This window comes from Lithobates pipiens, unplaced genomic scaffold (genome assembly GCF_037356315.1).
Source record: "Lithobates pipiens isolate NorthernLeopardFrog02 unplaced genomic scaffold, aLitPip1_a1.2 Scaffold_27, whole genome shotgun sequence".
Lineage (NCBI taxonomy): Eukaryota > Metazoa > Chordata > Amphibia > Anura > Ranidae > Lithobates > Lithobates pipiens.
The window spans coordinates 11,731,530-11,758,680 of NW_027507788.1; the positions used below are offsets into that span (position 1 = coordinate 11,731,530).

At 44.3% G+C, this 27,151-nt stretch overlaps 2 protein-coding genes across 2 annotated transcripts; both read left to right on the forward strand.

Annotated features, from left to right (window-relative positions):
* Positions 1-454: 454 nt before the first annotated feature.
* LOC143933093 (serine protease inhibitor swm-1-like) lies at positions 455-8,036 on the forward strand. Its single transcript, XM_077456034.1, has 5 exons — positions 455-555; positions 1,272-1,321; positions 2,954-2,980; positions 5,963-5,989; positions 7,770-8,036. Exons 1-5 carry the CDS (start codon positions 482-484, stop codon positions 7,943-7,945), a joined length of 354 nt encoding a protein of 117 aa, XP_077312160.1. The 5' UTR covers positions 455-481; the 3' UTR covers positions 7,946-8,036.
* Positions 8,037-11,793: 3,757 nt separating this feature from the next.
* On the forward strand, positions 11,794-22,756 carry LOC143933525 (tRNA selenocysteine 1-associated protein 1-like). The gene is given in 10 exon segments (XM_077456436.1): positions 11,794-11,832; positions 12,893-12,929; positions 12,932-12,967; positions 12,970-12,988; positions 16,780-16,879; positions 17,047-17,062; positions 17,065-17,107; positions 19,231-19,381; positions 21,118-21,151; positions 22,445-22,756. Coding segments are annotated over 10 exon segments (597 nt in total). The 5' UTR covers positions 11,794-11,808; the 3' UTR covers positions 22,582-22,756.
* Positions 22,757-27,151: the final 4,395 nt, after the last annotated feature.

Genomic DNA, 27,151 nt, shown 5'->3' on the forward strand with positions numbered 1-27,151 from the left:
ATGAAAAAAAATCTTTCCAGTGAGGACACAGCTTGCAACAAAACCCTTTTTTCAGTGAATTGACGAAGGGTTAACATTTCCATCAGGTTATTATTACTGTGAGTGTCTTCCTGTCCCGGTGACAACCACTACCCTCATTTCTTGACCAGTAGTCACCGGAACAGGAAGTGAAGTTAACAAGACAGGAAGTGAAGTCTCACCAATCAAGGACAGCAATAAAAAAGTGAGGGAATTATTTACTCTTCCCACGTCTATTCAAAAGTATTAAAAAAAAAAAAAAATTTGGGAGTAGTTGGGCTTGGTTAATATCCACTGTTTACCCTCACTAAAACATCCATGAAAGAATATGAAGGCCAATAATTACTGAGGATTAAATACGATCAAACCCTGTCCAAGGAATTCAAGATCCGGTACATTTTATACCAGCCATTAATTTGATTGTACTGATAAGACAGTCAACAAGGAGGTGACTTCCCTTCTAATGTACACAAAGCAAATATATAAAATAAATACGGAACAGCAAAACATAAAGACATTTCAGGCTGAGAGTGAGAGGTATGTCATCTGCTCTATATGTCCTCTTCAATTTTGATTATCGTTTTTTACATTTATATTATCTAATTGGAATCTTGGATGGGTTTCTGTTGTCGGCATCTACATGGAGAAAGGAACGCGTGCTACGCTATACACAATATACTGTGTGTGTGTTTTTATATAGATATAGTATATATATATATATATATATATATATATATATATATATATAAATATATATATATATATATATATATCACTTTTGTTGCCAGTGGTTTAGACATTAATGGCTGTGTGTTGAGTTATTTTGAGGGGACGGCAAATTTACACTGTTATACAAGCTGTACACTCACTACTTTACATTGTGTTGTCACATGAAAAGATATACGGTAATAAAATATTTACAAAAATGTGAGGGGTGTACTCACTTTTGTGAGATACTGTATATATATATATATTTTTTATTATTATTATTATTATTATTATACAGGATTTATATAGCGCCGACAGTTTACGCAGCGCTTTACAATTGGGGTAGACAGTACAATACAATACAATTCAAGACAAGGGGAATCAGAGGGCCCTGCTCGTTAGAGCTTACAATCTAGGAATATATATATATATATATGTATGGATATATATGTGTGTGTGTATGTATATGTATGTATATGCTGTGTCTCATATATATATATTTCACTAGTCATGTGATTTTTTATTTATTTTTTCTTTATATAAAGATTCAACAGAAAGATGAAAGTCACTGTGACAATTCTGCTTTGCAGTTTGGGTAAGTTGTACAGATAATTACTACAAATTATAATTTCGGGTGTATTTATGAAAAAATTGTATAGCAATTCACACAATTAAAGTGTAAAAAAAACAAAAAAAAACAAATTGCTATTTCTTTTGCAGTTTGAAAGTTTTTCATTGCATTAAGACCCCTTTCACACTGAGCCGTTTTAGCGGCGGTATTCGGCCGCTAGCAGGGTCGTTTTAACCTCCACTAGTGGCCGAAAAGGGGTTAAATCTGCCCGCAAAATGCTGCTGCAGCAGCACTTTGCCGACGGTATGACAGCGCTGCCCCATTGTTTTAAATGGGCAGGAGCAGTAGAGGAGCGGTGTATTTACTGCTCCTACACCGCTGCTGGCAGGATTTTTTGTGATGCCCTGCCAGTGCAGCGCCCCAGTGTGAAAGCACTCGGGTTTTCACACTGGGTTTGCAGCTGAGGCTTTTTTTCAGGTGCTATGCAGGCGCTATTTTTAGCGCTGTATCGCCTGAAAAATGCCTCCAGTGTGAAAGGGGTCTAAAATGGAAAATGCCACAATCATCCACTAGTTCGAGTTAAGTAACATAAGAAATTCCTATTACCCTTAGCGCCATCTAGTGGCCAACTGCTGTATGAACAAACAGCATTTCTATTTTCCTTAGAGTTACACTTTAACCACTTGAACCCCGGAAGGTTTTACCCCCTTAATGACCAGAGCATTTTTTGCGAAACGGCACTTTGTCACTTTAACTGACAATTGTGCTGTCGTGTGACGCTGTATCCAAACGAAATAGAGTTTTCTTTCGGTGGTATTTGATCACCTCTGCGGTTTTTATTTTTTGCACTATAAACAAACAAATTTTTGAAAAAAAAAAACTATATTTTTTTACTTTTTGCTATAATAAATATCCCCAAAAATGTTTAAAAAAAAAAAATTTCTTCATCAGTTTAGGCCAATATGTATTCTTCTACATATTTTTGGTAAAATAAATCGCAGTAAGCATATATTGATTGGCTTTCGCAAAAGTTATAGCATGTATAAAATAAGGAATATATTTATTGCATTTTTTATACTAAGGGCGGCGATTTGCGTTTTTTTTTTTTTTTTTGCAGGACTGCGACATTGCAGCAGACCGGACACTTTTGACACTTTTTTGAGACCATTGACATTTATACAGCGATTAGCGCTATAAAAATGCACTGATTACTGTGTAAATATCACTGGCAGGGAAGGGGTTAAGACTAGGGGTTAAATGCATTCCCTGAGAAGTGTTTCTAACTGTGGGGACTGACTAGAGGAGGAGAGAGATCGTTGTTCCTACTTAGTATGAACAGACGATCTGTTTCTCCTCCCCTGTCAGAACAGGGATTTGTGTGTTTACACACACAAATCCCCGTTCTGGCTCTCGGGCCCGCGACCGCGGGTGGCCGATGGTGATTGCACCCGCCGGCCACGCGCATCAGGTCTTATCGCCGTGCAGCGGGCGCATGCACCTGCTATGGCTCTTAAAGGAGCCCCTATACATATATGGCGATTTGCGCAGGAGAGCCATCCTGCCGCCATATATGTACAGGAGCCAGTCGGGAAATGGTTAATACACATAATGTAACAACAATCTAATTTTTTTTTGTTCTGCCATTTTTTTTTCTAGTGGTGTGTGCATTGCTCATTGGAAGTGGTAAGTTTTATCTTTTTTTTCTTCTTTATTTTTTATTTTATTCTTTCAGAATGTTTTAGGCCTCCTTCACATGGAGCGTACTAATGCATACCCTGTGCGCGGGCCAAATTTATCCGCATGGGGAATCGCCTGTATTCAGTGCATCCTGTGCAGACAGTCCCATTGATGTCTATGCAGATGCTGCACAGACACAGGCACTGCTTCCAATTTGACATCTGTGCAGCCGCTGCATCCCAATAGACATCAGTGGGACTGCCTGCATAGGATGCACGGAACACTGGTGCATGTGGGACTTCCAGCACAGGGATGAAGGAAACACTGGTGCATCCGCATGCCAATAAACACGACATTGTCACGCTTTGTGACACCCCAACTCGGCTGCCAGTTTTTTGAACCTTGACTACCATGAGAACAAACCCAAAGAGAGCACAACTCAAGGGCGTACATTAAATTTTTTTTTACAAATACCTGTCCATCTATCGAAACTGCATTTAAAAAAAAAGTATAACTGGGTCGAAACTGAATGTTCTCATGCTATATTCTCTGCAGATCGAACAGAGAAACAAAAGTGTAAATGGGGGGAACCATAATATGGATACTAGATAAACTTCAGGATCATACTTATATTATGATACTCAGCTCCATCTAGTGGCCATAATGCAGTATTTTCCCCGTGTTTGCATTATTTTTGGCTTGAGCTCAGCTCAAAGATAATGGCATTATGAACATTTTTGTAAGGTTGTAGATATGTTATGCTGTCTTGTTATGTAGGTGTTTTTTTTGTTTGTTTGTTTGTTTTTTTGTTTGTTTTTATTCCTCCTGTTTTGAATGTTCTCTCTTTTTTGTTGTTTCTGTATTTTGTTTTGTATGCAGTATGTTCCACAAAAGCCAATCCAGGGCAGATTTAATCATTTATTGCTTCAAATAAGTTAGTTACGCATTGCTTGAGATAGCCACTCAGTGGTCTGTTCATAAAGATTAGGCATATCCAGACATAGTCACTTACTAGGGTTGCCCGCATTCTCCACCGTTTGCTAGCTAAAACCAATAGGTATAAAAACAGCCAGGGGATGTTGGAGAGGGCAAGTGTAAAGTCATTTCCCAAAAGTTAGAGCAATGTGAATATATGATGGTGCAATGAGATGAATATTAACTGGCAAATCTTTGGGTATATGAATTCCATTATGAGAGCTCATTGGCTGTAACAACTGGTACAATAAAGCAGAAAGAATAACTACCACCAGTCTAAGACCCCATTCACTTTATTCATTTAGGTAATTAGGAATTGCAGCAAAAACAGGTGACGTGTGATTTTTCTGTAATTGTCACTTGTAAATTCACACCAAAATTTGGGGGAGCTGATATATAGAGGTGTGTGTGTGTGGTTTGTGTGTGTGTGGGGGGGGGGGGGGGGTAACATATATAGAGGAGTGAGGGAGGGCTGACATATATAGGGGTGTGATGGGGGCTGACATATATAGAGGTGTGATGGGGGAGACTGACATATATAGGGGTGTGATGGGGGCTGACATATATAGAGGTGTGATGGGGGAGACTGACATATATAGAGGTGTGAGGGGGGCTGACATATATGGAGGTGTGGGGGGCTGACATATATAGAGGTGTGAGGGGGGCTGACATATATAGGGGTGTGATGGGGGCTGACATATATAGAGGTGTGATGGGGGAGACTGACATATATAGAGGTGTGAGGGGGGCTGACATATATAGAGGTGTGATGGGGGAGACTGACATATATAGAGGTGTGAGGGGGGCTGACATATATAGAGGTGTGAGGGGGGCTGACATATATAGGGGTGTGATGGGGGCTGACATATATAGAGGTGTGATGGGGGAGACTGACATATATAGAGGTGTGGGGGGCTGTCATATATAGAGGTGTGAGGGGGGCTGACATATATAGAGTTCTGGGGGGGCTGACATATATAGAGGTGTGGGGGGGCTGACATATATAGAGGTGTGAGGGGGGGCTGACATATATAGAGGTGTGAGGGGGGGCTGACATATATAGAGGTGTGAGGGGGGCTGACATATATAGAGGTGTGAGGAGGGGCTGACATATATATAGAGGTGTGGGGGGGCTGACATATATATAGAGGTGTGAGGGGGGCTGACATATATAGAGGTGTGAGGAGGGGCTGACATATATATAGAGGTGTGGGGGGGCTGACATATAGAGGTGTGGGGAGAGATGACATATATACAGGTGTGAGGGGGCTGAGTGCATACCAGAGTCAGGGGGGCTGACATATATACAGGTGTGAGGGGGCTGAGTGTGTACAGGTGTCAGGGGGGCTCACATATATACAGGTGTGGGGGGGCTGACATATATACAGATGTCAGGGGGGCTGACATACATACAGGTGTCAGGGGGCTGACATATACAAGTGTGACGAGGGAGGCTGATGCAAACAGGTGTGAGGGGGTCTGACATTTATGCAGATGTGTGTGTGGGGGGGGGGAGGGGGGGCTGAGTGCGTATTCGGTGGGATGGCCCGTGGTCAGGCCCTGGGGAATGTTGGAGGTCAGGAATGGTGATGAATATTAACTGGCGAATCTTTGGCTTTAACCAGAATTCTATGAGAGCTCCTTGGCTGTACCAGTTGTAGACAAAATAACTACCACCAGTCTAAGACCCCTGTTAACTTCATTCATTTGGGTAATTAGGAATTACAGTAAAACGCGTGACGCGCATTTGGGTGCCATTGGTGCAATGTTTTGCCATAATTGTCACTTGTAAATACACGCCAAAATTTTGGTTCCCTGAGCTTTTTTTTTTTTTTTTTGGGCAGAAAAAGAAACCTTAGTATTGGTGATAACCATGACCCATAGCCGCCAATAGGAATTAATCAACAGCTCCAGCTCTAGTAAAGTGAAATCTGATTGGACGTTGTGGGCTATTGCTCTTGCTGACTGCTCTGTGCATTACTTAATTTTTGTTTTTGTTTTTCCTTCCAACAGCATCAAGTGGTCCAACTCCACCACTCGGTAAAATTAAAATTTGGTTATTATAAAGCATTATAAAGCATTCTATCGTGTGACCATACAATAATGTAATGTGGATCTTAATGGGTGGCCTCTTAGGTACGCAGGTAACAATCTCTTGGGTTAGATTGGATAGGACTGAACATGGGGCTACACCAGAAGCACGCGCCCATGAGATGGCTTACCTTAGAGGATCAGTGGTGTATTCCTAAACTTTGGTGACCTGTTCATCCTGTGAAACTTCATGTACATTTATTCTACGTGAACGGGGGGCAAAATCAAACGTTATTAGGCTGTTTTCTCCCCGGGTCAAATGTTTATAATACAGAATTAAGTGAATCAGAAAAAATACAACATTATGGCCAGTAGATGGAGCTGATTGTCATAGAAAATACATATTTTCTGTGATCACCAGTGCCATCTAGTGGCCGTATTTTCCCAATTAAATTTATTTTTTGTACGCTAGCCTAATAACATTCGTTTTTTTTTTGTTTGTTTTTTTCATTTCTGTTGACACAGAAACAACAACGTACATGCAGTTTCACAGGACAAATGGCTATGCAAAAATGGTTTAACCACCTTCTGAATATATATATATATATATATATATATATATATATATATTCATACATATACATTGTGGTTTGCAAATGGGTTAACGGGACGGGATTATGGCTGAAACTATCAGCCATAACTCCAGTATATTATTATTATTTATTTATTTTATTTTTTATGGTCGGCGACTGACTGGTCTGAGCAGCCAATTAGCCACTGGATCAATTTCAGAAGGAGGGGACATGTTTCTCGGGCTAACCTTTTTTTTACTGGTGCGCCTGAAAAAAAAAAAAAATGACGGGTCTTGCGGCTGGCCACAGAGATGGCCAGAGACCAGATCGTCTCTGATGACCTCTATGGTCTTGGAGGACCGGAGCGACATCATGATATCATTTCCAGTCTAGGGCAGAAGTCATTTTTTTTTTTTAGCAAAAGATCCATTTTTTTTTTTTTTTTACTTTTTTTTTTTTATGTTTTGCTTTTAAAGTTAGAGAAGAGATCTGGGGTCTTATTGACCCCAGATCTCTCCACAAAGAGGACCTCTTTAGCCCCCCCCCCTTTTAGGAACCCCTTTTGCTATTACTATACAAGGGATGTTTACATTCCTTGTAATAGGAATAGAAGTGATCAAAAAAAAAAATTAAAGGGACAGTGTAAAAATGAAAAATATAAAACAAACAATGGAGAGATCAAATCACTCTACAGGGAGGGAATCTCTGGCTGTCAACTAGTGTCCCCACTGGAAGATTTCCTCTCTATTCCTATTCTGGTGACAACCCAAAATTTTGAGATTCTCTTTCACTTTCAGTGAATCTCCCTAATGGGGGGGGGGGGGCACAGACTGCAATAAAAACCTGACAGGGGGTCTTAATCCTTCTCTACTCCATCCAAAATCAAAACTGTGACCCCCCTCTCTTCTAGTTGCCCTGTATTACGTTCACTTTCAAGGAAAACAAAAGAAAATCCCTAATGTTTGGGTTGTCACCAAAACAGAAATAGTGGGGAAATCTTCCAATGGGGACAATCGCCTCAAGCTGGAGGAATTCTCTCACTTCCTTTTTTGGCTGTGGGACAGGAAGGTGAAGGGACACAGAGGGCAAAAAAAAAAAAAAGTCAGGGAATAAAAAAATAAAAATAAAGTTTTGCTTTTCCCCCTGTGATATGGGGGGGGGGGGGGTAATTGTTCTTTTTACATCTCGGTCTATCGGGGTCTTCCTTTGTATTACAGGGGGCTGTCCGGAGAATGAAGAATTTGTTAGCTGCGGCAGCAAGTGTCTGACTACATGCCCATCCGGGGATATGCCCGTAATGTGCAACCGAAGGTGCTACATCGGCTGCGACTGTATGAAGGGATACCAGCGCAACAGTGCCGGCACCTGCGTCCAACCAGAGGAGTGCAGCTAAATCATTTGTATGACGATCGTTTATGAATGGGAGAACGTTTCCTCCAATGTCACATGTAGGAATGACAATAAAACAGAATGAATAGATTGCATTTCCTGTTTGCTTCCTGGAATTATATGCTTGTTTTGTGGTCAGGAGCCTATAGACTTCACATCCAACCAGGAGACAGTCATTGTATAGAACCAATCACAGAACAAACATGCAGCATTGTGTCAGCTGAGCGTGCAAATCAATGAGGGCACCTCCATACAAGACCACGCCCTAATTGGGTGTTCCTCCTACAAGTCTACGTTCTGATAGGGCACCCGACGGTGCAAGTCTAAGTTCTGATAGGGCGTCCCCAGAAACAAGCCTAAGTTCCGATTGGGCCCCCACCAGAAACAATCCTACGTTCCAATGGGGTGCCCCCAGAAACAATCCTACGTTCCGTTAGGGCGCCTCCAGAAACAAGCCTACGTTCCGATAGGGCGCCCCCAGAAACAAGCCTACTTTCCGATAGGGCGCCCCCCAGGTACAAGCCTACGTTCCGTTGGGGCGCCACCAGGTACAAGCCGATGTTCTGATGGGGCGACCTCAGGTACAAGCCTACGTTCCTATGGGGCGCCCCCAGGTACAAGCCTACATTCCAATGGGGCGCCCCCAGGTACAAGCCTACGTTCCTATGGGGTGCCCCCAGGTACAAGCCTATGTTCCAATGGGGCGCCCCCAGGTACAAGCCTACGTTCCAATAGGATGCCCCCAGAAAAAAGCCTATGCTCCGATAGAATGCCCCCAGGTACAAACCTACATTCCAATAGGGTGACCCCAGGTACAAGCCTACGTTCCAATAGGGCACCCCCAGTTACAAGCCTACACTTCGCTAGGGCGCTCCTAGGTACAAGCCTAAGTTCTGATAGGGCGCCCCCAGAAACAAGCCTACGTTCTGATAGGGAGCCCCCAGAAACAAGCCTACGTTCCAATAGGGCGCCCCCAGTTACAAGCCTACACTCCGCTAGGGCGCTCCTAGGTACAAGCCTAAGTTCTGTTAGGGTGCCCCCAGATACAAGCCTAAGTTCTGATAGGGCACCCCCAAAAACAAGCCTAAGTTCCAATGTGGTGCCCCCAGAAACAAGCCTACATTCCCATAGGGAGCCCCCAAATACAAGCCTAAGTTCTGATAGGGCGCCCCCAGAAACAAGCCTACATTCTGATAGGGCGCCCCCAGAAACAAGCCTATGTTCTGATAGCGAGCCCCCAAAAACAAGCCTAGGTTCCAATAGGGCGCCCCAAGTTACAAGCCTACACTCCGCTAGGGCGCTCCTAGGTACAAGCCTAAGTTCTGATAGGGTGCCCCCAGATACAAGCCTAAGTTCTGATAGGGCACCCCCAAAAACAAGCCTAAGTTCCAATGTGGTGCCCCCAGAAACAAGCCTACATTCCCATAGGGAGCCCCCAGAAACAAGCCTACGTTCCGATAGGGCGCCCCCCCCCCCCCGGTACAAGCCTACGTTCTGATAGGGAGCCCTCCCAGGTACAAGCCTACATTCCGATAGGGCGCCCTGGGAGAAAAGCAAGGTGCACCAAAAAGTAAGTGCAGCAAATGGCTACTCACACTTATATAAAGATCAATAGGCGTATAATACTGCGGTCATTCAGCGGGTCCCCGGTGGATGGTGGTCTGTAGATGTTAACACGAGAGGAGAGGAACAACCGGGCAGACATTCGTCTTGGAACCAGCATGGAACACACTCGGAGTCGCATCAGAAGTGCACTTTATATACATCTATATAGATCAGACCAAAATGAGGGACAAATGAGGAGGAATGAGGGACAGAGGGACATTACTCCAAATCAGGGACAGTTGGGAGCTATGAGTAAGAACCTCACAAGAACCAACAACACAGAGCTTCCAACACTCCTGTTCAAAGCTTAAAAGTTTTGTCTGGGACCCCGCTCCCCCGACATTCCTAAATCATACCTCCCAACTTTCTGAAATGGGAATGAAGGGACACCTATTAGTAAAGGTATGTAGGCATCAGACACAACCCCTTAACCACCTAAAGACCGCCCACAGCATATATAGTGTGGCTCTATTGCGGGAAACAACCTACCTGTACGTTATTTCGTGCATAAGATATTGTGGGCACGCGCCCGCTGCACGGAGGGGGAGCCAATCAGCAGAACCGATGTCCGCCAGCCACCCGCCCGCAATTGCTCCACAGAAAGGCAGAATGTAGATCTTCCAATGTAAACAAGGCAGATCCCCGTTCTGACATTGGAGGATATAGCTCCCAACTGTCCCTGATTTGGAGGGACTGTCCCGGATTTGGAGCAATGTCCCTCTGTCCCTCATTCCTCCTCATTTGTCCCTCATTTTGGTCTGATCTATATAATTATATATAAAATGCACTTTTTATCTATCAAAAAGTGTTTTCCAGTTCTAAACCTTTCATCTGATTTCTAAATTGCTGCATTTGTAAATTCCAATAGTCAATATAAAGGAATAGAAGTGGTAAAAAAAAAAGCACTTGTGGGTTTAACCAATCTTGTTTTTTTGTACAATTCTCCTTTAAGGGGGCGTGGCAAGGGGTGTGTCCTGTGCCTGCATACTTTTGCTGATAGGTGTCCCTCATTCCCATCTCAAAAAGTTGGGAGGTATGTGGAAGGACACAGAGATCTTCTGTTCCTAGTAAGCAGGATCTCTGTGTTCTTCCTGTCAGTCCACCCCCCCCCCCCCCACACAGTTAGAAAAGCACTCCCAGGGAACACACTTAACCCTTTGATCGCCCCTGATGTTAACCCCTCCCCAGCCAGTGTCATTAGTACAGTGACAGTACATTTTTTTAATTTTTTTTAAGCACTAATCACTGTATTGGTGTCAATGGTCCCCAAAAAAAGTGTCACTTATTGTCAGATTTGTCCGCCGCAATGATGTAGTACCTCTTAAAATCACTGATCGCCGCCATTACCGGTAAAAACGATAAAAAAAAAAAATCCATAACTATAGCCCATAGTTTGTAGACACTATAACGTTTGCGCAAATCAATCAATATACACTTATTGGGATATTTTTTATTTTTTTCACCAAAAATATGTAGAATACATATTGGCCTAAACTGATGTATATATTTGTTTTTTTACATTTATTTTTTTATTGTTTGGATATGTATTACAGCAGAAAGTAAAGTATATATATATTTGGCGTAAAAAATAAAAACTGCAGAGGTGATCAAATACCACCAAAGGAAAGCTCTATTTGTGAGAAGAAAAGGACGTCAATTTTATTTGGGTACAATGTGGCGCGACCGCGCAATCGTCAGTTAAAGTAACGCAGTGCCTTATCACAAAAAATTACCTGCCCATCAAGGGGGGGGGGGGGTAAATCTTCTGGGGCTGAAGTGGTTAAAGGAGAATTGTACAAAAAAAAAAAAAAAGTTTGTTTTTTATCCCCACTACTATTCCTTTATATTGGCTTTTGTCATTTCAAAATCCAGCAAATTAGAAATCAGATGAAAGGTTTAGCGCTGGGAAACACTTTTTGAAAGCTAAAAAGTACATTTTATATACAACTATAGAGATCAGACCAAAATGAGGGACAAATGAGGAGGAATGAGGGACTTTGTTCCAAATCAGGGACAGTTGGATGCTATGTTAAACTGTTTCCCGAGACTGTCTATACTCAGCATCACGCAAAATGGCGGCCGCCGCCTATAGCTGAAGACACCTTTCTACAGGAACTGTGCACCTCTACCGCGGCGCAGTATCGCCTTCCTATTGGAGCAGCAGTCGCTGAGCCCGCCCACGCTTCCGGTGTAGGTCATCGCGGATTGGTGGGAGAGGTTGTTCGGGGGGCGATAGAGCGGGAAGAGGAGGGAGCAGGAAAGATGGCGAGCCTGTGGATGGGAGATGTGAGTATGGAGAGTGGGGGGAGAGGGCTGTTTGCGCGTCTGGGGGACTCCACCACGAGACACCGGGGACTCTGCTGCGGCCTAGGCCCTCCTATAAATACCTGTGTTTGTCTGCTGTATGTGTCTCTAGTGATAAACTGAGACATCTGTGTTTATCTCTAGTCTGTGTATATCTGTAGCTGCCATGTAATTTTTTTTTACCTAAACTATGAGAGAGGAGGAAGTTCAGAGCTTGTTTTCAGTCCTGAATGGAGCCGAAAATGGTCAGACACACCCCCAACCCCCACCACCAACCAATCAGGTTTTTATTGCTGCCTTCCTACTTGGAGGAAGATCTCCCCTCACTTCCTGTCCTGCACATACAACAGGAAGTAAGGGGACATCTCTTTAATCAAGTGTCCCCATTGGAAGATTTCTGCTAAAACCTCCATCAGGGGAAAGTGGACCTTTGTGTAGTACAATGTGCAGTCCATATATAATAGAACATAAACCACCCCCCCCCCCCCCCAATTATGTTTTTATGTTCTATTATATATGGACTGTGCATTGTACTACAAAAGGGTCCACTTTTCCCTGATGGAGGTTTTAGCAGAAATATTCCAATGGGGACACTTGATTAGAGAGGAGACGTCCCCTTCCTGTTGCATGTGCAGGACAGGAAGTGAGGGCACATCTCCCCCGAGGAGACACAGGCAGAAATAAAAACATAATGGGGGGGGGGATATATATTTCTGCCTGTGTCTCCTCGGGGGGGGGGAGTTTTCCCCTCGATTCCCATCCTGCATATACAACAGGAAGTAAGGGGACATCTCTCTGATCAAGTGTCCCCATTGGAAGATTTCTGCTAAAACCCCTATCGGGGGAAAGTGGACCTTTTGTAGTACAATGCGCAGTCCATATATAACCCCCCCCCCCCCTCCCAATCAGGTTTTATCTCTGCCTGTGTAGTACAATGCACAGTCCATATATAATACCCCCCCCCCTCATTTTGCACCTGATGATGATGATGATGATGTCGTCGCCTCCTGTCTGATAATTTCTTACTTTTTGTGCTCTACAGATCGATGAGTCTATGAACGAAGCATTCATAACGCAGGCCTCCAGGCCATGGGGGAGACGGTGCGCAACGTGAAGATCATCGCAACCGATTCACAGGGTGAGCCCCCTACTGGCAGCAGCCGGGATTGTCCACAGATTTGGGAGACTCCGAACCCCCTGCTGTCATCACGGGGGGGTTGGGGGGGTAGAGAGTCTCGCCCCTCCTGCTGAATTTTTTAATTGATCTCACCTGACCAAATTTCTGACTCATTACTGTATCATTCAGTGACTTTGTCTAGACTGAGATGATGTCATCGGTCTGCTGCAGGCAGGAATGAAGCCATGTTCCTCAGCCTCAACAAGTGCAGACTGCAACATTGTAGCTTTTGTTGTAGAGCTGCGCGATTCTGGATAAAATAAGAATCGCAATGTTTTTCTTTAGAATAAAGATCACGATTCTCGTGGCGTAACATCAGCTTTCGCATTATACAAAAAAATTGGGCTAACTGCACTGTTGTTTTTTTTTTTTTATTATTATTATTATTATTATTATTAAGTAAGGTGTATTCCCAATACCCCCCCCCCCTGTGTTTGAAAGACCGCTGCGCAAATACAGTGTGACATAAAATATGGCAACAACCGCCGTTTTTATTCTCTAGGGTCTCTACTAAAAAAGAAAAATAGATAATATTTGGGGGTTCCAAGTAATTTTCAAAAAAAATAAATAAAAATAAGATTTTAACTTGTAAACTGTTGTCAGAAAAAGGTTTAGTTTTTAAAGTGGTTAAACTGACCTCATTTACAGACCGACGTTCTCCTCTTTTTGATTTTGCCAGCAATTGGTGCCCACAAGTGATGCCAGTCAGTGCTGGCTATCACTGCTGCCCATCAATGCCCATAAGTGCAGCATATTCGTGCCTCCTCGTCAGTGCCGCCTCATCAGGGCCCATCAGTGAAGGAGAAAAATTACTTATTTTACAAAATTTAGTGACATAAACTAAGAAAAAAGATTTATTTTGTCAACATTTTTGGTCTCTTTATTTAATTTTTTTTAAGGAAAACCTAAACCCGGAGTGATTAAATACCACCAAAAGAAAGCTCTATTTGTGTGAAGAAAATGATCACAATCTCACGTCTGAATTTTTGGCTGAATTCGGACCTAAAACTGACCAGAAGACACTCACATGACTCTGTGCAGTTTGCACCGGAGACGCTGCGGAGATGTCTGAACCGACCCCATAGAGCAGGTATGTCCAAAGTCCGGCCCGCGGGCCAATCGCGGCCCGCGGTCCGGTTTTGAACGGCCGCCTGGTTATTTAAACATATACATCTTTTGTGGCCCGGGGTCACAAAAGATATATATCCAGCTGCCTTGAAGGGAGGAGGCAGGACGAGTGCCGTGCACACAGGCTGAGAATTTCCTGTGTACATGGCAGCTGTAATAGGAAGTCCCATCTCTGCCATTGGACGACTGTTCTGTCCATCAGAGGAGGCGGGACTTTCTCTTAAAGGGGCCGTTGTGTGTAACAGGAAATTCTCCTGTAGGATGTCTTTGGCGCTCGTCCTGCCCTCCATGGCTGCACTGATGGTAATGGTGGCTGCATTCCCTGGCAATTGCAATTGTGGGGCTGCATTCCTGGCAATGGTGGCTGCATTCCTGGCAATGGTGGCTGCAATGGTGGGGCTGCATTCCTGGCAATGGTGGGGCTGCATCCCGGCAATAGTGGGTGCATTCCCGGCAATGGTGGGGCTGCATTCCTGGCAATAGTGGGTGCATTCCCGGCAATGGTGGGGCTGCATTCCCGGCAATGGTGGGGCTGCATTCCCGGCAATGGTGGGGCTGCATTCCCGGCAATGGTGGGCTGCATTCCCGGCAATGGTGGGGCTGCATTCCCGTGCAATGGTGGGGCTGCATTCCCGTGCAATGGTGGGGCTGCATTCCCGTGCAATGGTGGGGCTGCATTCCCGTGCAATGGTGGGGCTGCATTCCCGTGCAATGGTGGGGCTGCATTCCCGTGCAGTGGTGGGGGCTGCATTCCCGTGCAGTGGTGGGGCTGCATTCCCGTGCAGTGGTGGGGCTGCATTCCCGTGCAGTGGTGGGGCTGCATTCCCGTGCAGTGGTGGGGCTGCATTCCCGTGCAGTGGTGGGCTGCATTCCCGTGCAGTGGTGGGGCTGCATCCGTGCAGTGTTCCGTGCAGTGGGGTGGGCTGCATTCCCGTGCAGTGGTGGGGTGAATTCCTGGAAATGGGGGCGCTGCATTCCTAGCAATGGTGGGGCTGCATTCCTGGCAATGGTGAGTACATTCCTGGCAATGGTGGGCGCTGCGTTCCTGGCAATTGTGGGTCTGCAGATGGGCACTGACCCTTATTTTGCTTCAGTTCTTTATTTAAAATTAAATATTTTTTTTCCTGAAGCTTCCCTCTTAAAGTGAAGGTGCGTGTTATACCCCCAAAAAAATACGGTGTATCCAAATAATACACTTGAGTTCATCTCTTCACCACACACAGCCACAAAGGCATGAGAATTCTTGTTGGGTAGTGTATTAGTGCTCGGCCGAACACACTTAGACCGAATTTTAATGGTTCAAAGAATGTCAGGCAAAATGGTCGGCCCTCGAGCATGTTCAGTTCATCAAATCTGGCCCTTTTTGAAAAAAGTTTGGACACCCCTGCCATAGAGAGACGGTCACCATCTCCTGACATGCGAATTGGAAACCCACATCCAATCCGCACTAGTGTGAACCCGGCCTCAATGTGAACGAAGATGGGCTCATCCCTGACGGACCGCAATACCTGCCAGAACATCAGCCAGGCCTGGCTGATCAGAGGAGGAGGAGGGGCCGCTCTCCCCTGCTCCATCTGCGACGCCTTATTAGCAAAGGCGCGTGCACAAGTCGCCACGCAGGAAGAAAAAGCAGTCAATTTTCCTCTGGCGAAGTTTCTTACCCCGTTCTTTAGCTGCCCAAGAGGATCGGGCGGTGCATTAGTGTTCTTTTTGTGTATTTGATCACCTCTGCGGTTTTTATTTTTTGCAATATAAACAAAAAAATGCAGACAATTTTGGGAAAAAAACACACTTTTTTAACGTATTCAATAAATATAAAAAATCCAATTTATTCATCAATTTAGGGCAATATGTATTCTTCTACATATTTTTGGTATTAAAAAAAAAAAAAATCACAATAAGCGTACATTGATTTGAGCAAAAGTTAACGCGCCTACAAACCATGGGATATTTTTATGGAATTTATTTATTTTTCCTTTTATTTTTTTATTTATTTATTTTTAATGGCGGCAATCAGAAATTTTTAGCGGGACTGCAACATTGTGGCGCTAAATCTGACACTTTTTGGGGACCAGTGACACTAATACAGTGCTAAAAAAAAAAAAAAAAAGCACTGTCGCTGTACTAATGACACTGGCAGGGAAGGGGGTTAACATCCAGGGGCGATGAAAGGGTTGAATGTGTTCCCTGAGAGTGTTTGCTTACTGTGGGGGGGGGGGGGGGGAGGTGCTTTGACTGGGGGGAGACAGAGGTCCATGTTCCTGCTTATCATTAACACGATCTCCACAGAACATCAGTCTTCTTTTTTTTTTTTTATTATAAATTTTTTTTTTTTTTACATAGGCAGCTTTATGTTCTGCCTCTCCTGAGAATAATCATGGGGGGGGCGGTGAACGTCGGGTCTCCGCCGGACCCGCTGATTGGCTCCTACTGTGTCCAATCACAGTGGGAGTGGGTTGCGGGCTGCGGGCACAAAATCTTGCACAGGTACGTGATTTCACGCAGGAGAGAGGGCCGCCCTGCTGCAGTATATCTGTGCAGGTCGGTCCAGAAAGGGGTTAAAAATGGCGTAATAATGGCGGCGTGGACTCCGAACATGATGATGTGGCGTTTCTCTCTTGCAGGGCTCTGGCTGGTTACTGTTTTGTTGAATTCTCCGATCAAACTACGGCGTCCCGAGCTCTGATGAACATCAACGGGAAGGCGATCTCTGGAACCAATCCTGTGAGTGTGTTTGTTTCCTCCCCTTGGTCAGACCCGCTTGGTTTGGCCTTTTTGTAATTGTTTAAGATTTTCATCTTTTCTATACAATTGTTGAATTGGCACAAGTTTTGCTTTCAGGTGACCTTTTTTATTTTATTTTACCATTTATTTTTTTTGCAATCTTACAGCCCAAAAGGTTCAAGCTGAACACCCACTTTACACAAAGCCAGCAGCTGAAGTCAGCCCCAGGTACGGTGTCCTTCCATTGTCTGTTCATTTAACCGCTTCTCGTTGACTGCCTCCCGGCTCTTTAAAGAGGAAGTAAAGCCTCTTTAAAAAAAAAAAAATACAACCTGCAAGGCAAAGGCATAAAGAGCTAGTATGCATAGCATACTAGCTCATTATGAATTACTTCCCTGAGATCGAAGCCCTTAAGTGGCCCTCGTTCGCCTCCTCCGACGCCGCCATCTATCCCAGAGTTACCTCCAGGTATCGCGGCTCCGGCCAGTCACAGCGCCGGAGCCGCGATACCCAGAGGTAACTCCGGGATAGATGGCGGCGGTATCGCGGCTCCGGCGCTGTGACTGGCCGGAGGCCCGCAAAGACGTTGCTCCCGCGCATGCGCGCTGGTGGCGCCACTAACGATATGATCGCCGTTGGAAACGGCACGCTCAGTGCGCCTGCGCCCGATGAGCATAGACATCGGTGCTGCTATTCTTGCAAATATCTCCTAAACCCCTTTTAGGTTTGGAAGATATTTCTTGCACCTACAGGTAAGCCTTAACCTAGGTTTACCTGTAGGTTAAAGTGTTTGTAATGGGTTTACGATGACTTTTAAGGGTGCTAAAAGACAGGGAGGCGGGCATTCGGGTCATGTGACCGCTGTGATTGGCTGTCACAGTGATTGCTTGTATGCTTCAGGAGCTTTCTGGTAACCACTGGGTACTGTGCTGTGAGCGCGCTAAGGGGTTTGCACAGGACCACATATATGCGGCCGCTTGGTGTGAATGCCCACAACCAGAGAGGCCACATATACACTATATATTGCCAAAAGTATTGGGACACCTGCCTTTACACGCACATGAACTTTAATGGCATCCCAGTCCCATTTCACCAGAGAGTACCTGAACGGACGCTCCATACAGGTCTATGGAGCAACGGACGTCAGCGGTGACATGTCCGCTGACATCCCATCTGCTAAAGTGTGACAGATGGAAACCCTATTTTTCCATCCGTCGATCAGATCGGATGAAAACTGACTCTACGATCCGTCTTCATCAAATTCCCCATAGAGGAAAGCGGCGCTCTGACAGGTCGGTCCCTGCACGGTGTGCAGACGGACCTGTCATCTTCCTGCTGAGCAAAGCGGGGCCATACACGGACATGTCCTTGTGAAAGGGCCCTTAGTCCGTAGGGTTCAATATTGAGTTGGCCCACCTTTGCAGCTATAATGGCTTCAACTCTTCTGGAAGGCTGTCCACAAGGTTTAGGGAGGGTGTCTATGGGAATGTTTGACCATTCTTCCAGAAGCGCATTTGTGAGGTCAGGCACTGATGTTGGGTGAGAAGGCCTGGCTCGCAGTCTGCACTCTAATTCACCCCAAAGGTGTTCTATTGGGTTGAGGTCAGGATTCTGTGCAGGCCAGTCTGTTCCTCCACCCCAAACTCGCTTATCCATGTCTTTTTATGGACCTTACTTTGTGCACTGGTCCAAATCATTTGGTGGAGGGGGGATTATGGTGTGGGGGTTTGTTTTTCAGGGTTTGGGTTTGGCCCCTTAGTTCCAGTGAAGGGAAATCTTAAGGCGTCAGCATACCAAGACATTTTGGACAATTTCATGACCCCAACTTTGTGGGAACAGTTTGGGGACGGCCCCTTCCAGGTTCCAACATGACGGCACAAAGACAGACATGGATGAGCGAGTTTAGGATGGAGGAACTTCACTGGCCCCGCACAGAGTCCTCAACCCGATAGAACACCTTAGCCTTTAAAGCGGAAGTAAAAATCCGCTATACTCACCTCCCTCCCACCCTTCCCAGAGGCGCACGTCTGTGAGCTCTCTTGTTGCTGCTGACATATACGGCCAGTCTCTGCCAGTTTCGGCATCTTGATTGGTCGCCTCGGGATGACGTAGCTCCTGTGTATGTGTATGGGAGTTTATTGCCACCCAGACATGTCAAGAATGTACACTGGGCTACTTCAAACAGGGCTGACTTTCCGCACTACTAGGGGCTCTTTAGGTGCCTTTTTTGCTTTTAGGTTGAAAACTAGTTATAGTTGTCAGCTTTTTATGAATTGGAAATCTGACTGTCCTTCTTTTTTTTTTTTTATTTCTTTTTTTTTTTTTTTCCCTCCTGTCGTTTTTTTTTTCAGCCCACCAGTAAGGAACCCGGCGGCGGAGTACGTGCAGGCCTTCAACTACTACACCCAACAGTTCCAGCAAATGCTTTCCAACTGGAAGTATGATCCCAAAAGCAACGCTTACAGCTATCAGCAGTACGGCTACACCGCCAACACCTGGCAGGTATATGACGGGGTCCTTGGAGAGTTGTGTAGGCAGCCATTACTGACCCTTCTTAAAATGCGATTGGCCTGGCTGTCCAAATCGGGTGGCTTTAAAGCTGATTTCCCCCCCCCCCCCTCCCCCCCCCCAGGATAATGGTCACCCCTCTTCCACGATCTGAAACCGATCGTCACTTTTTCACTTACCTTAACCTCTCCAGCCCCCGGAAAGGATTTACCCCCTTAATGACCAGGCCATTTTTGTGCAATACGGCACTGCGTCGCTTTTACTGACAATTGTGCGGTAAATGTGACGTTGTACACAAGCAAAATTGATGTGTGTTTCTTACCCTCCCCCCCCACACACACACAAATAGAGCTTTCTTTTGGTGGTATTTGATCACCTCTGCAATCTTTATTTTTTGCGCTATAAACAAAAAAAGACAAATTTTGAAAATAAAATATAGCTTTTTGCTATAATAAATATCCAAAAATGAGAAAAAAATGTCATCAGCGTAGGCCAATATGTATTCTGCTAGATATTTTTGGTAAAAAAATCGCAATAAGCTATTGGTTTGCACAAATGTTATAGCGTCTACAAAATAGGCAATATATTTATGGCATTTTTGTTATAATTTTTTTATTATTATTATTTTTTTTTTTTTTTTTTTTTTTACTATTAACTACTTTTTTTACTGTGATTATTTTTTTTTATTTATACTTTTTTTTTTTTTTTTTTTTTCTGCACATAAACTTCCCTCCCTTGAGTGAGTGACTTGTATAGCGTTACCTATGCAAACTGAATCGCCTCAGGGCGCTTTCTTGCCACCAGAGTCCATCTGCGGCTTTTGCATGGTCCTTTACCCTGTAAGGTCCTGACACGCTTACAAACACATACAACATTGACATACACATATTAAGCCAAATTTTTTTTTAGACAAGGTCTAATTAACCTACCAGCATGTCTTTGGAGTGTGGGAGGAAACTGGCATACCTGGAGGAAACCCACGCAGGCACAGGGAGAACATGCAAACTCCAGGCAGATGGTGCTAACCACTACACCACTGTGCTGCCCCAACTGCAGACTGCAACATTGTGGCGGACAGATCTGACACTTATTTTTTGGGACCAGTGACATTGTATATAGCGATCAGTGCTACAAATAGCCACTGGTTACTGTATAAATATAACTGGCAGGGAAGGAGTTAACACTAGGGGACGATCAAGGGGTTAAGTGTTCCTTAGGGAGGTGTTTTTAGCTGTGAGGGGACTCGCTGGAGGAGGAGAGAGATTGCTGTTGCTAATCACTAGGGAGATCGGATCTCTTTCGACTCCCCTGTCATAACGGGAAATGTCTCTTTACATTGACAGTTTTCCTTTTAGATTTACTAAAACCCGTATAATATGAGGTCAGACCTAAACACTTTCAGTTTGTATGCAATCAGGCAGGCCCTCGCACTTCATAGTTGTTGAAGGAAAATTCAAAGGAAATAGAGATAAGCTGAGCATTTCTTGCTCAGTCTCTCTAATGGGGTTGATTTACTGAAACCGGAGCGCACAGAATCTGGTGCAGCTGTGCATGGCAGCCAATCGGCTTCTAACTTCAGCTCCTACAAGTAAGCTTTGACAGTAAAACCTGGAAGCTGATTGGTTTCCATGCAGAGCTGCACCAGATTTTGCAGTTTTAGGAGTTTTAGGAAATAATCCCTATCTCTCTATGTATTCATGTTGTTGTTTTAATTTCTTTTTTTATTACAGTCCTCAGAAGACTTCAGCGAGGAGTCACTAGAAGGTAAACTTTGATCTTTGACTTTTTTATTTTGTTTGTAATATATGATTTAAAAAAAATTAAAATCTAGATTCTTATAATGGATGACAAAAATAAAACCATATAACAGCCACCTCCTGAGTAGAAAAGCCTGTCCTCTGCGGCGTGCTGCATTTGAGGTGAGCCTTGTTCTCTGTGAGGGATCAGTAGTCTCTCTGCAGAGGTCCGACACATGTCAAATCAAATGCCCTTGCTGATTGGGGAGCTCTTGATCTGTGTCAGTAGGGTGTGTATTGGACCTTTGCTGAAAGACCACTGCTTCCACTCAGAGAGCAAAGTCCAATTTCTGCAAAATGCTGGCAGGGGGGAGGGGGGGGGGGGGGGGGGGCTGGGATTTTCTATTAAATCTGTGGCTGCTTTCTCAAGAAAACAAATGGTAAGACATTTTGATGTTGAACAGAGCTCCGTGAGATATTCAAAGCTTGGGATAGTTTTTTTTTTTTTTATAACCTTACCCTTCTTTAAAATTCTCTACAACTTTATCCCTGACCTGTCTGGTGTGTTTCCTTGGCCTTCATGATTCTGGTTGTTCATTAAGGTTCTCTAACAAACCTCTGAGGGCTTCACAGAACAGCTGTATTTATACTGAGATTACAATACATACAGGTGGACTCTATTTACTGATTAGGTGACTTCTGAAGGAAATTGGTTCCACTAGATTGTAGTTAGGGGTATCAGAGTAAAGGGGGCTGAATACAAATCGCCCCCCCCCCCCCCACACACCACACATTTCACATATTTATTTGTACAAAAAATTGGAAAACGATTTATTTGTATCAACTTGTAAACATAACAAAAAAAGATAATTTCCTTTTACCAGTATAATATGTTTGAGAGCATGTAAAGTCACAATAGATTTATAAATAAACATAAAATTGACTTGTATATTATTAGCCCATTAGATGTTTGCCATAATCCAGTTGATTTGTGTATATACAGGGTGTTCTTTTCTTTCCTTTCTTTTCTTTTCTTTCTTTTCTTTTCTTTTCTTTTCTTTCTCCCCATACACACCATGTAGTGAAGGGCCTGGCTGATTGCATACACATTGAAACTCCTAAAGTTTGACCTCCATATTATTTGGTTTTAGTAAATCTGAAGGAAAAAAATCAGCAGAAAATCTGATGGTGTGTATGGAGCTTTAAGTCTTTGATTTTTATTTTAAATGAGGCCAGACCATTCCTTGAAACAAAAGCTTTACTGTAACTTTCTAAAGTGAGACGACCCCCAGTCACAAACGCCATCTGTTTTTATCCCCAGATCCCATCCCCCAGCTGGATGTGAACGAGGCCAACGACGAGTTCATGGCACAGAGCGAGGAGCTGTACGAGGCTTTAATGGACAGCCACTGGCAGCCGCTGGACACCGTCACCTCCAAGATCCCCTCCGAAGTGTGACCGAGACCTCCATATTCCCCCCCCCCCCCCCCCCCCCCCTGTCCTATGACTATGTTCTGCATTTTATCCTCTTAAAGGCAAAGTTCATTTTGTTCAAATATGCTGTGTATATAAGATGCAACATTTGTACACATTTTGCTATTTAACGTAATAAAATTAGATTTTTTTATATATATATATATTTATTTTGCAGTTGGTTATAAATTTCTGTAACTGTGTTGGTTGTAATTTCTGTGGGGGTGTGAGGTCAAGGCTGCAAGGAAGGGTGTGTTTTTTTTTTTTTGTAATTGGCTCTGTTTGCATCTCCACCCATAGATAGATATATATTATATCTCAATTTTTTTTTTTTTTCTTCTTTTCTTTTTCCTTCTCCCTTCCTTTTTTTTTTTTTTTTTTTTTTTTTAAATTCCCCCCCCCCTTCTTCAGGCGGGGGGGTGGTTAATAATTTAATTTTTTATACCCTTAACCCTCCCCATCGGCATTCCATCCTGGCTTCTCTTACAGTGTTGTGTTTTTTTTTTTTTTTTTTTTTTTTTTTTATATATATATATATATATATATATATATATATATAATCTCTGCCTATAACACACACACCAAGGTTAGGAGGGAAGTTTAAGGGAAAAAAACTTACACTTTGAAGTGTCCATCTGCAGTCTTGCCCAAAAATTCCAGCATTATCGTTTTTTTAAATGATTGCGCCCCTGAGATGCGGCTCATCTCACAGTCCCGTCCCTTGGCCCGGCTCCTATGATGGACACCTCACCGGTCCAATGGCAGGGCGTAAAGGCTAGGAGGCGGGACTCCGATCCTAGCCAAGTACACTCGCTCCCCTTCCACTCAGACAGCGGGGGAGGCGGGACGGCGTGACTGTGAGTGCAGCCGAGCCGAGTACACAGTACACTTGGCTCAGCTCAGCCTTTTTATTTTTATTTTCGGCGGCGCTCGCTCCTCTTCCCCCTCACAAACAGCAGGGGGATTGGCGTGTAACACGCACCCATGATTTTCCCCTGATTTTAAGGGGAAATAGGTGCCTGTTATATGCCAATTAAATACGGTATTTTATTCTTTTTTTTTTTTTTTTTTTTTTTTTTTTTTTTCCTTTCTTTCCTCTTGACCCTCCTACCAACAATTCCTGGATTCTTGCCTCCTGGGGGAGGGGAGGGGGGGTACTAATATCATGCCTCTTAGTAGGCCTTCATCTACTTTAGAGCTCATGTACTATGATGCGTCAACATGGGGAGCGAGTGCCTCTTATGGGTTCTTGCATTCGCCTGCCACCCCTCCCCCCCCGCCCCCGATGATGTAGCGCACGCTACATGGCTTCTCACAAAACTGCAAACGGGACTTCTCATGGCTTTCTTTCAACGATGGTTTTCTTCTTGCCACTCTTCCTTTTGAACACAAATGCCCCCAAAACTTTTCACATATTTATTTGTAAATAAATTTAACAACCATTTATCATTTTCCTTATTATCCTTCCCTAATTATGTGCCACTTTGTTTTGGCCTATCACATAAAATCCCAATAAAATACATTTTACGTTTTTGGTTGTAACACAACAAAATGTTGGAAAATTCCAAGGGGTATGAATACTTTTGAAGGCACTGTACATTTACATGCGGACACATATCAGCGGTGGAACGCTAAGGCCCACCCGCCGCGTTATGGTGGCAAGAAGGTAAAAGCACCCAGAGACAGCCCGGCCGCTGGCCCACACCAGCATACCCGCTTCCTTTTTAGCGCTTCGTGTTGAAAGAACGTGAGCTGAGGGAAGATCCTGTAGCTGCCCTCAGGTGTAGGAGTTGCGGAGTCGTACGGGCGCTGGGCCGTAGCCGCCTGTTACCGGTAGGAGCGTCACTGGTTTTCGGTTGGCTGATTCTACACAGTACAATTATTTTCCACTCGGTGGCTCCCTCTGTATATTCCCTGGATGGTGTCGGTGGTCTGTGTTTATATGTGACGTCCTGTCATAACAGCGGTGGATGGAGCGGTACGACGTCGGCTATTACCGCCCACCACTCCGCCAGCTACATACATTTCAATAAAGCCGGTAACCCATTCATCACCAGCAGGCACGTCCTCCCTCGGAGCCTGGGTGTTACACTGGACATCTCTAATTCCGGTTTTAACCCTTTAACTGCCAGGGCAAATTTTTGCATGTTTAAAAAAAAAAAAATTTTAGGCCTGAAAATTTAACACCCCCCCCCCCCCCCCACAAAATGTTATATGTTTTCTGAAAGCAGACATCCTAGAGCGCTGGGGCCAAACCTGTGCCTGGTATATAATATACATGCTTCAGACCTCATCGGTCTGTATTGGGAATAGGGCTGCAACTAACGATTATTTTCATAATCGATTAGTTGGCCAATTATTGTTTCGATTAATCGGTTAGTAACCTTTAAAAAAAAAAAAAGGTAATTTTTCTGCGATTTGTATTTTTACATTTTTTTGGCCAATTTGTTGTTGGGCAGATTAAAAAACACAAACTGCCGCAAAAACGCATTATTACATTGCTTTTCTGCAGCTTCTGCATTGAAGGATATTGAACCAAAAAAATAAAATAAAAAATAGCGCCGTTTTGTGTTAAAGCGGGAGTCCACCGGGACTCCGCGTTTATTTTTTATTTTTTTTTTTTAAAGCCAGCAGCTACAAATACTGCAGCTGCTGACTTTTAAAATAGTGACACTTACCTGTCCAGCGCGCCCGCGATGTCGGCACCCGAAGCCGATCTCTAGATCGACACTCGAGTGCTGCCGCCACCGCCATCTTGGGTATGGGAATCAGGAAATGGAGCCTTTCAGCTTCATTTCCCGGTTCCCTACTGCGCGAGCCGCGCTGCGCAATGAGGACGGTCCCCGCTGCCTCTGGGATCTGTGTGTTTCCCAGCAGGCAGCGGGGCACTTGCGGAAAGGGGCGTAATGTACGCCCCTTTCTGCAGAGAGCTAGCCCGGAAGTGGGTGCAGTTACCTGGATTATCCAGGTAACTGCACCCCCCTCCCCCCTGAAAGGTGCCAATTGTGGCGCCGGAGGGGGGGAGGAATCCGATGAGCGGAAGGTCCATTTTAGGGTGGACCGCCGCTTTAAACAAAAAGTCCTTGTCTTTTCCAAATACGCAGCAGCTGTAAAGAAATCATGGATGTGAACGTGTCCCATAGGAAACCATGTAAATGAACTGTATTTCTGCAAAAAGCACCAAAAACACAGAGGGTGTGACCCAGGCCTGAGATGTTTAGTAACATAATGGGGTTAAAAAAAAACTAAAATTAGTACAAAAAGAGCAAATAATCGCTACTGTAAGGGGTTCATTTTTTAATATGGGACAGTGAAAGTAATATTTACAGTAGTGATTTGCTCTTTTTGTACTATAAAGGGCTAATTTTAGTTTGTTTTTTAACCCCATTATGTTAGTAGCCGATTAATCAATTATGAAAATAATAATCGATTAATTTCATAATTGATTAGTTGTCGATTAATCGATTAGTTGTTTCAGCCCTAGTTGGGAACGTTGATCCCTACCGGCCTCATGTAACGTGTTCCCAGTTCCGTGTTGTCTTCTGCAGCATCTCCCCCGCCACCAATGTCTCCTCTCCTCACTCTCTGACCCTCATCTCCTCTATTAGCTCTGCAGTCTCTGACCTGTCCTCTCCAGCATTACTTATACTGAACATTATGTGCGGCCCTTTGGTGATGTCAGGGGCCACATTTGAGGTCCCCTTTAGTTTATAGGTGGTTTCCAAATTATGACATGGGGGTCAAATGCGACTCTTATCTGGTCCTTGGTGCGCTTATTTCTCCAATGGACACCAATAGTGATGGACGAACGTTTCGCCCGGCGGTCGTTTCGCGGCGAATTTCCGACATTCGCGGTCCGCACGTTCGAACGCCTTTTTCCGTCGTTCGCCGCGGCGGACTTACGTGTTTAATGTATACAAGAACTTTAACCTTTGGTGACACGTTTATCATGTGATACAGGACAGCCAATTGAGACATGACAGCACATGGACACTTGGACATTCCCCCTAACCTATAAATACACCCGATCCGGTGGCCATTTTACATTCTTTCTTCTGTTACGATAGGGACAGGTTCCTGTGTGGAGTAGGGAGAGATAAACCACTAGCTATTTGGTACACAAAAGTTCTTTTCAGGACTGGTATAGGTGTTAGGTGTTGATAGGTTTGCTGTGCTGCTGATTCTTGCAGCAGCCTGAGTGTCTTTTGTTAGTTTAGAGAAAGGGAAAGGACGGTGTATGCTACAGGGACAGCCAGATTAGTCTTTCATCATCATCATCATCATCATCATCATTAGCTGTTACTATCAAGGTCCACAAAAGAGCTGTTCCAGTAACCACTAATCGTTCTCTTTTTTTGCCAATTTGTATAGGGACAGGAAGGAAGCAGTGTTGTCAGGCAGTGAGGGTAATTTTAAAGACTTGCTGTTATTATTAGTTCCACAAAGGTTCTTTTCAGGACTGGTATCAGTGGTACAGTAATAGGCTTGTACATGTATAATATTCTTTCTTCCAAATATAGAAAGGATATTATACTTGACTGCTGCCCTTCTGCTG

Coding starts and splice junctions, on each gene's coding strand:
- LOC143933093 (XM_077456034.1), top strand. CDS start 482: ATGTACACAAAGCAAATATATAAAATAAATACGGAACAGCAAAACATA. Junction 2,981..5,962: donor TGCATTGCTCATTGGAAGTG/GTAAGTTTTATC, acceptor TCCTTCCAACAG/CATCAAGTGGTCCAACTCCA. Junction 5,990..7,769: donor TGGTCCAACTCCACCACTCG/GTAAAATTAAAA, acceptor TTTGTATTACAG/GGGGCTGTCCGGAGAATGAA.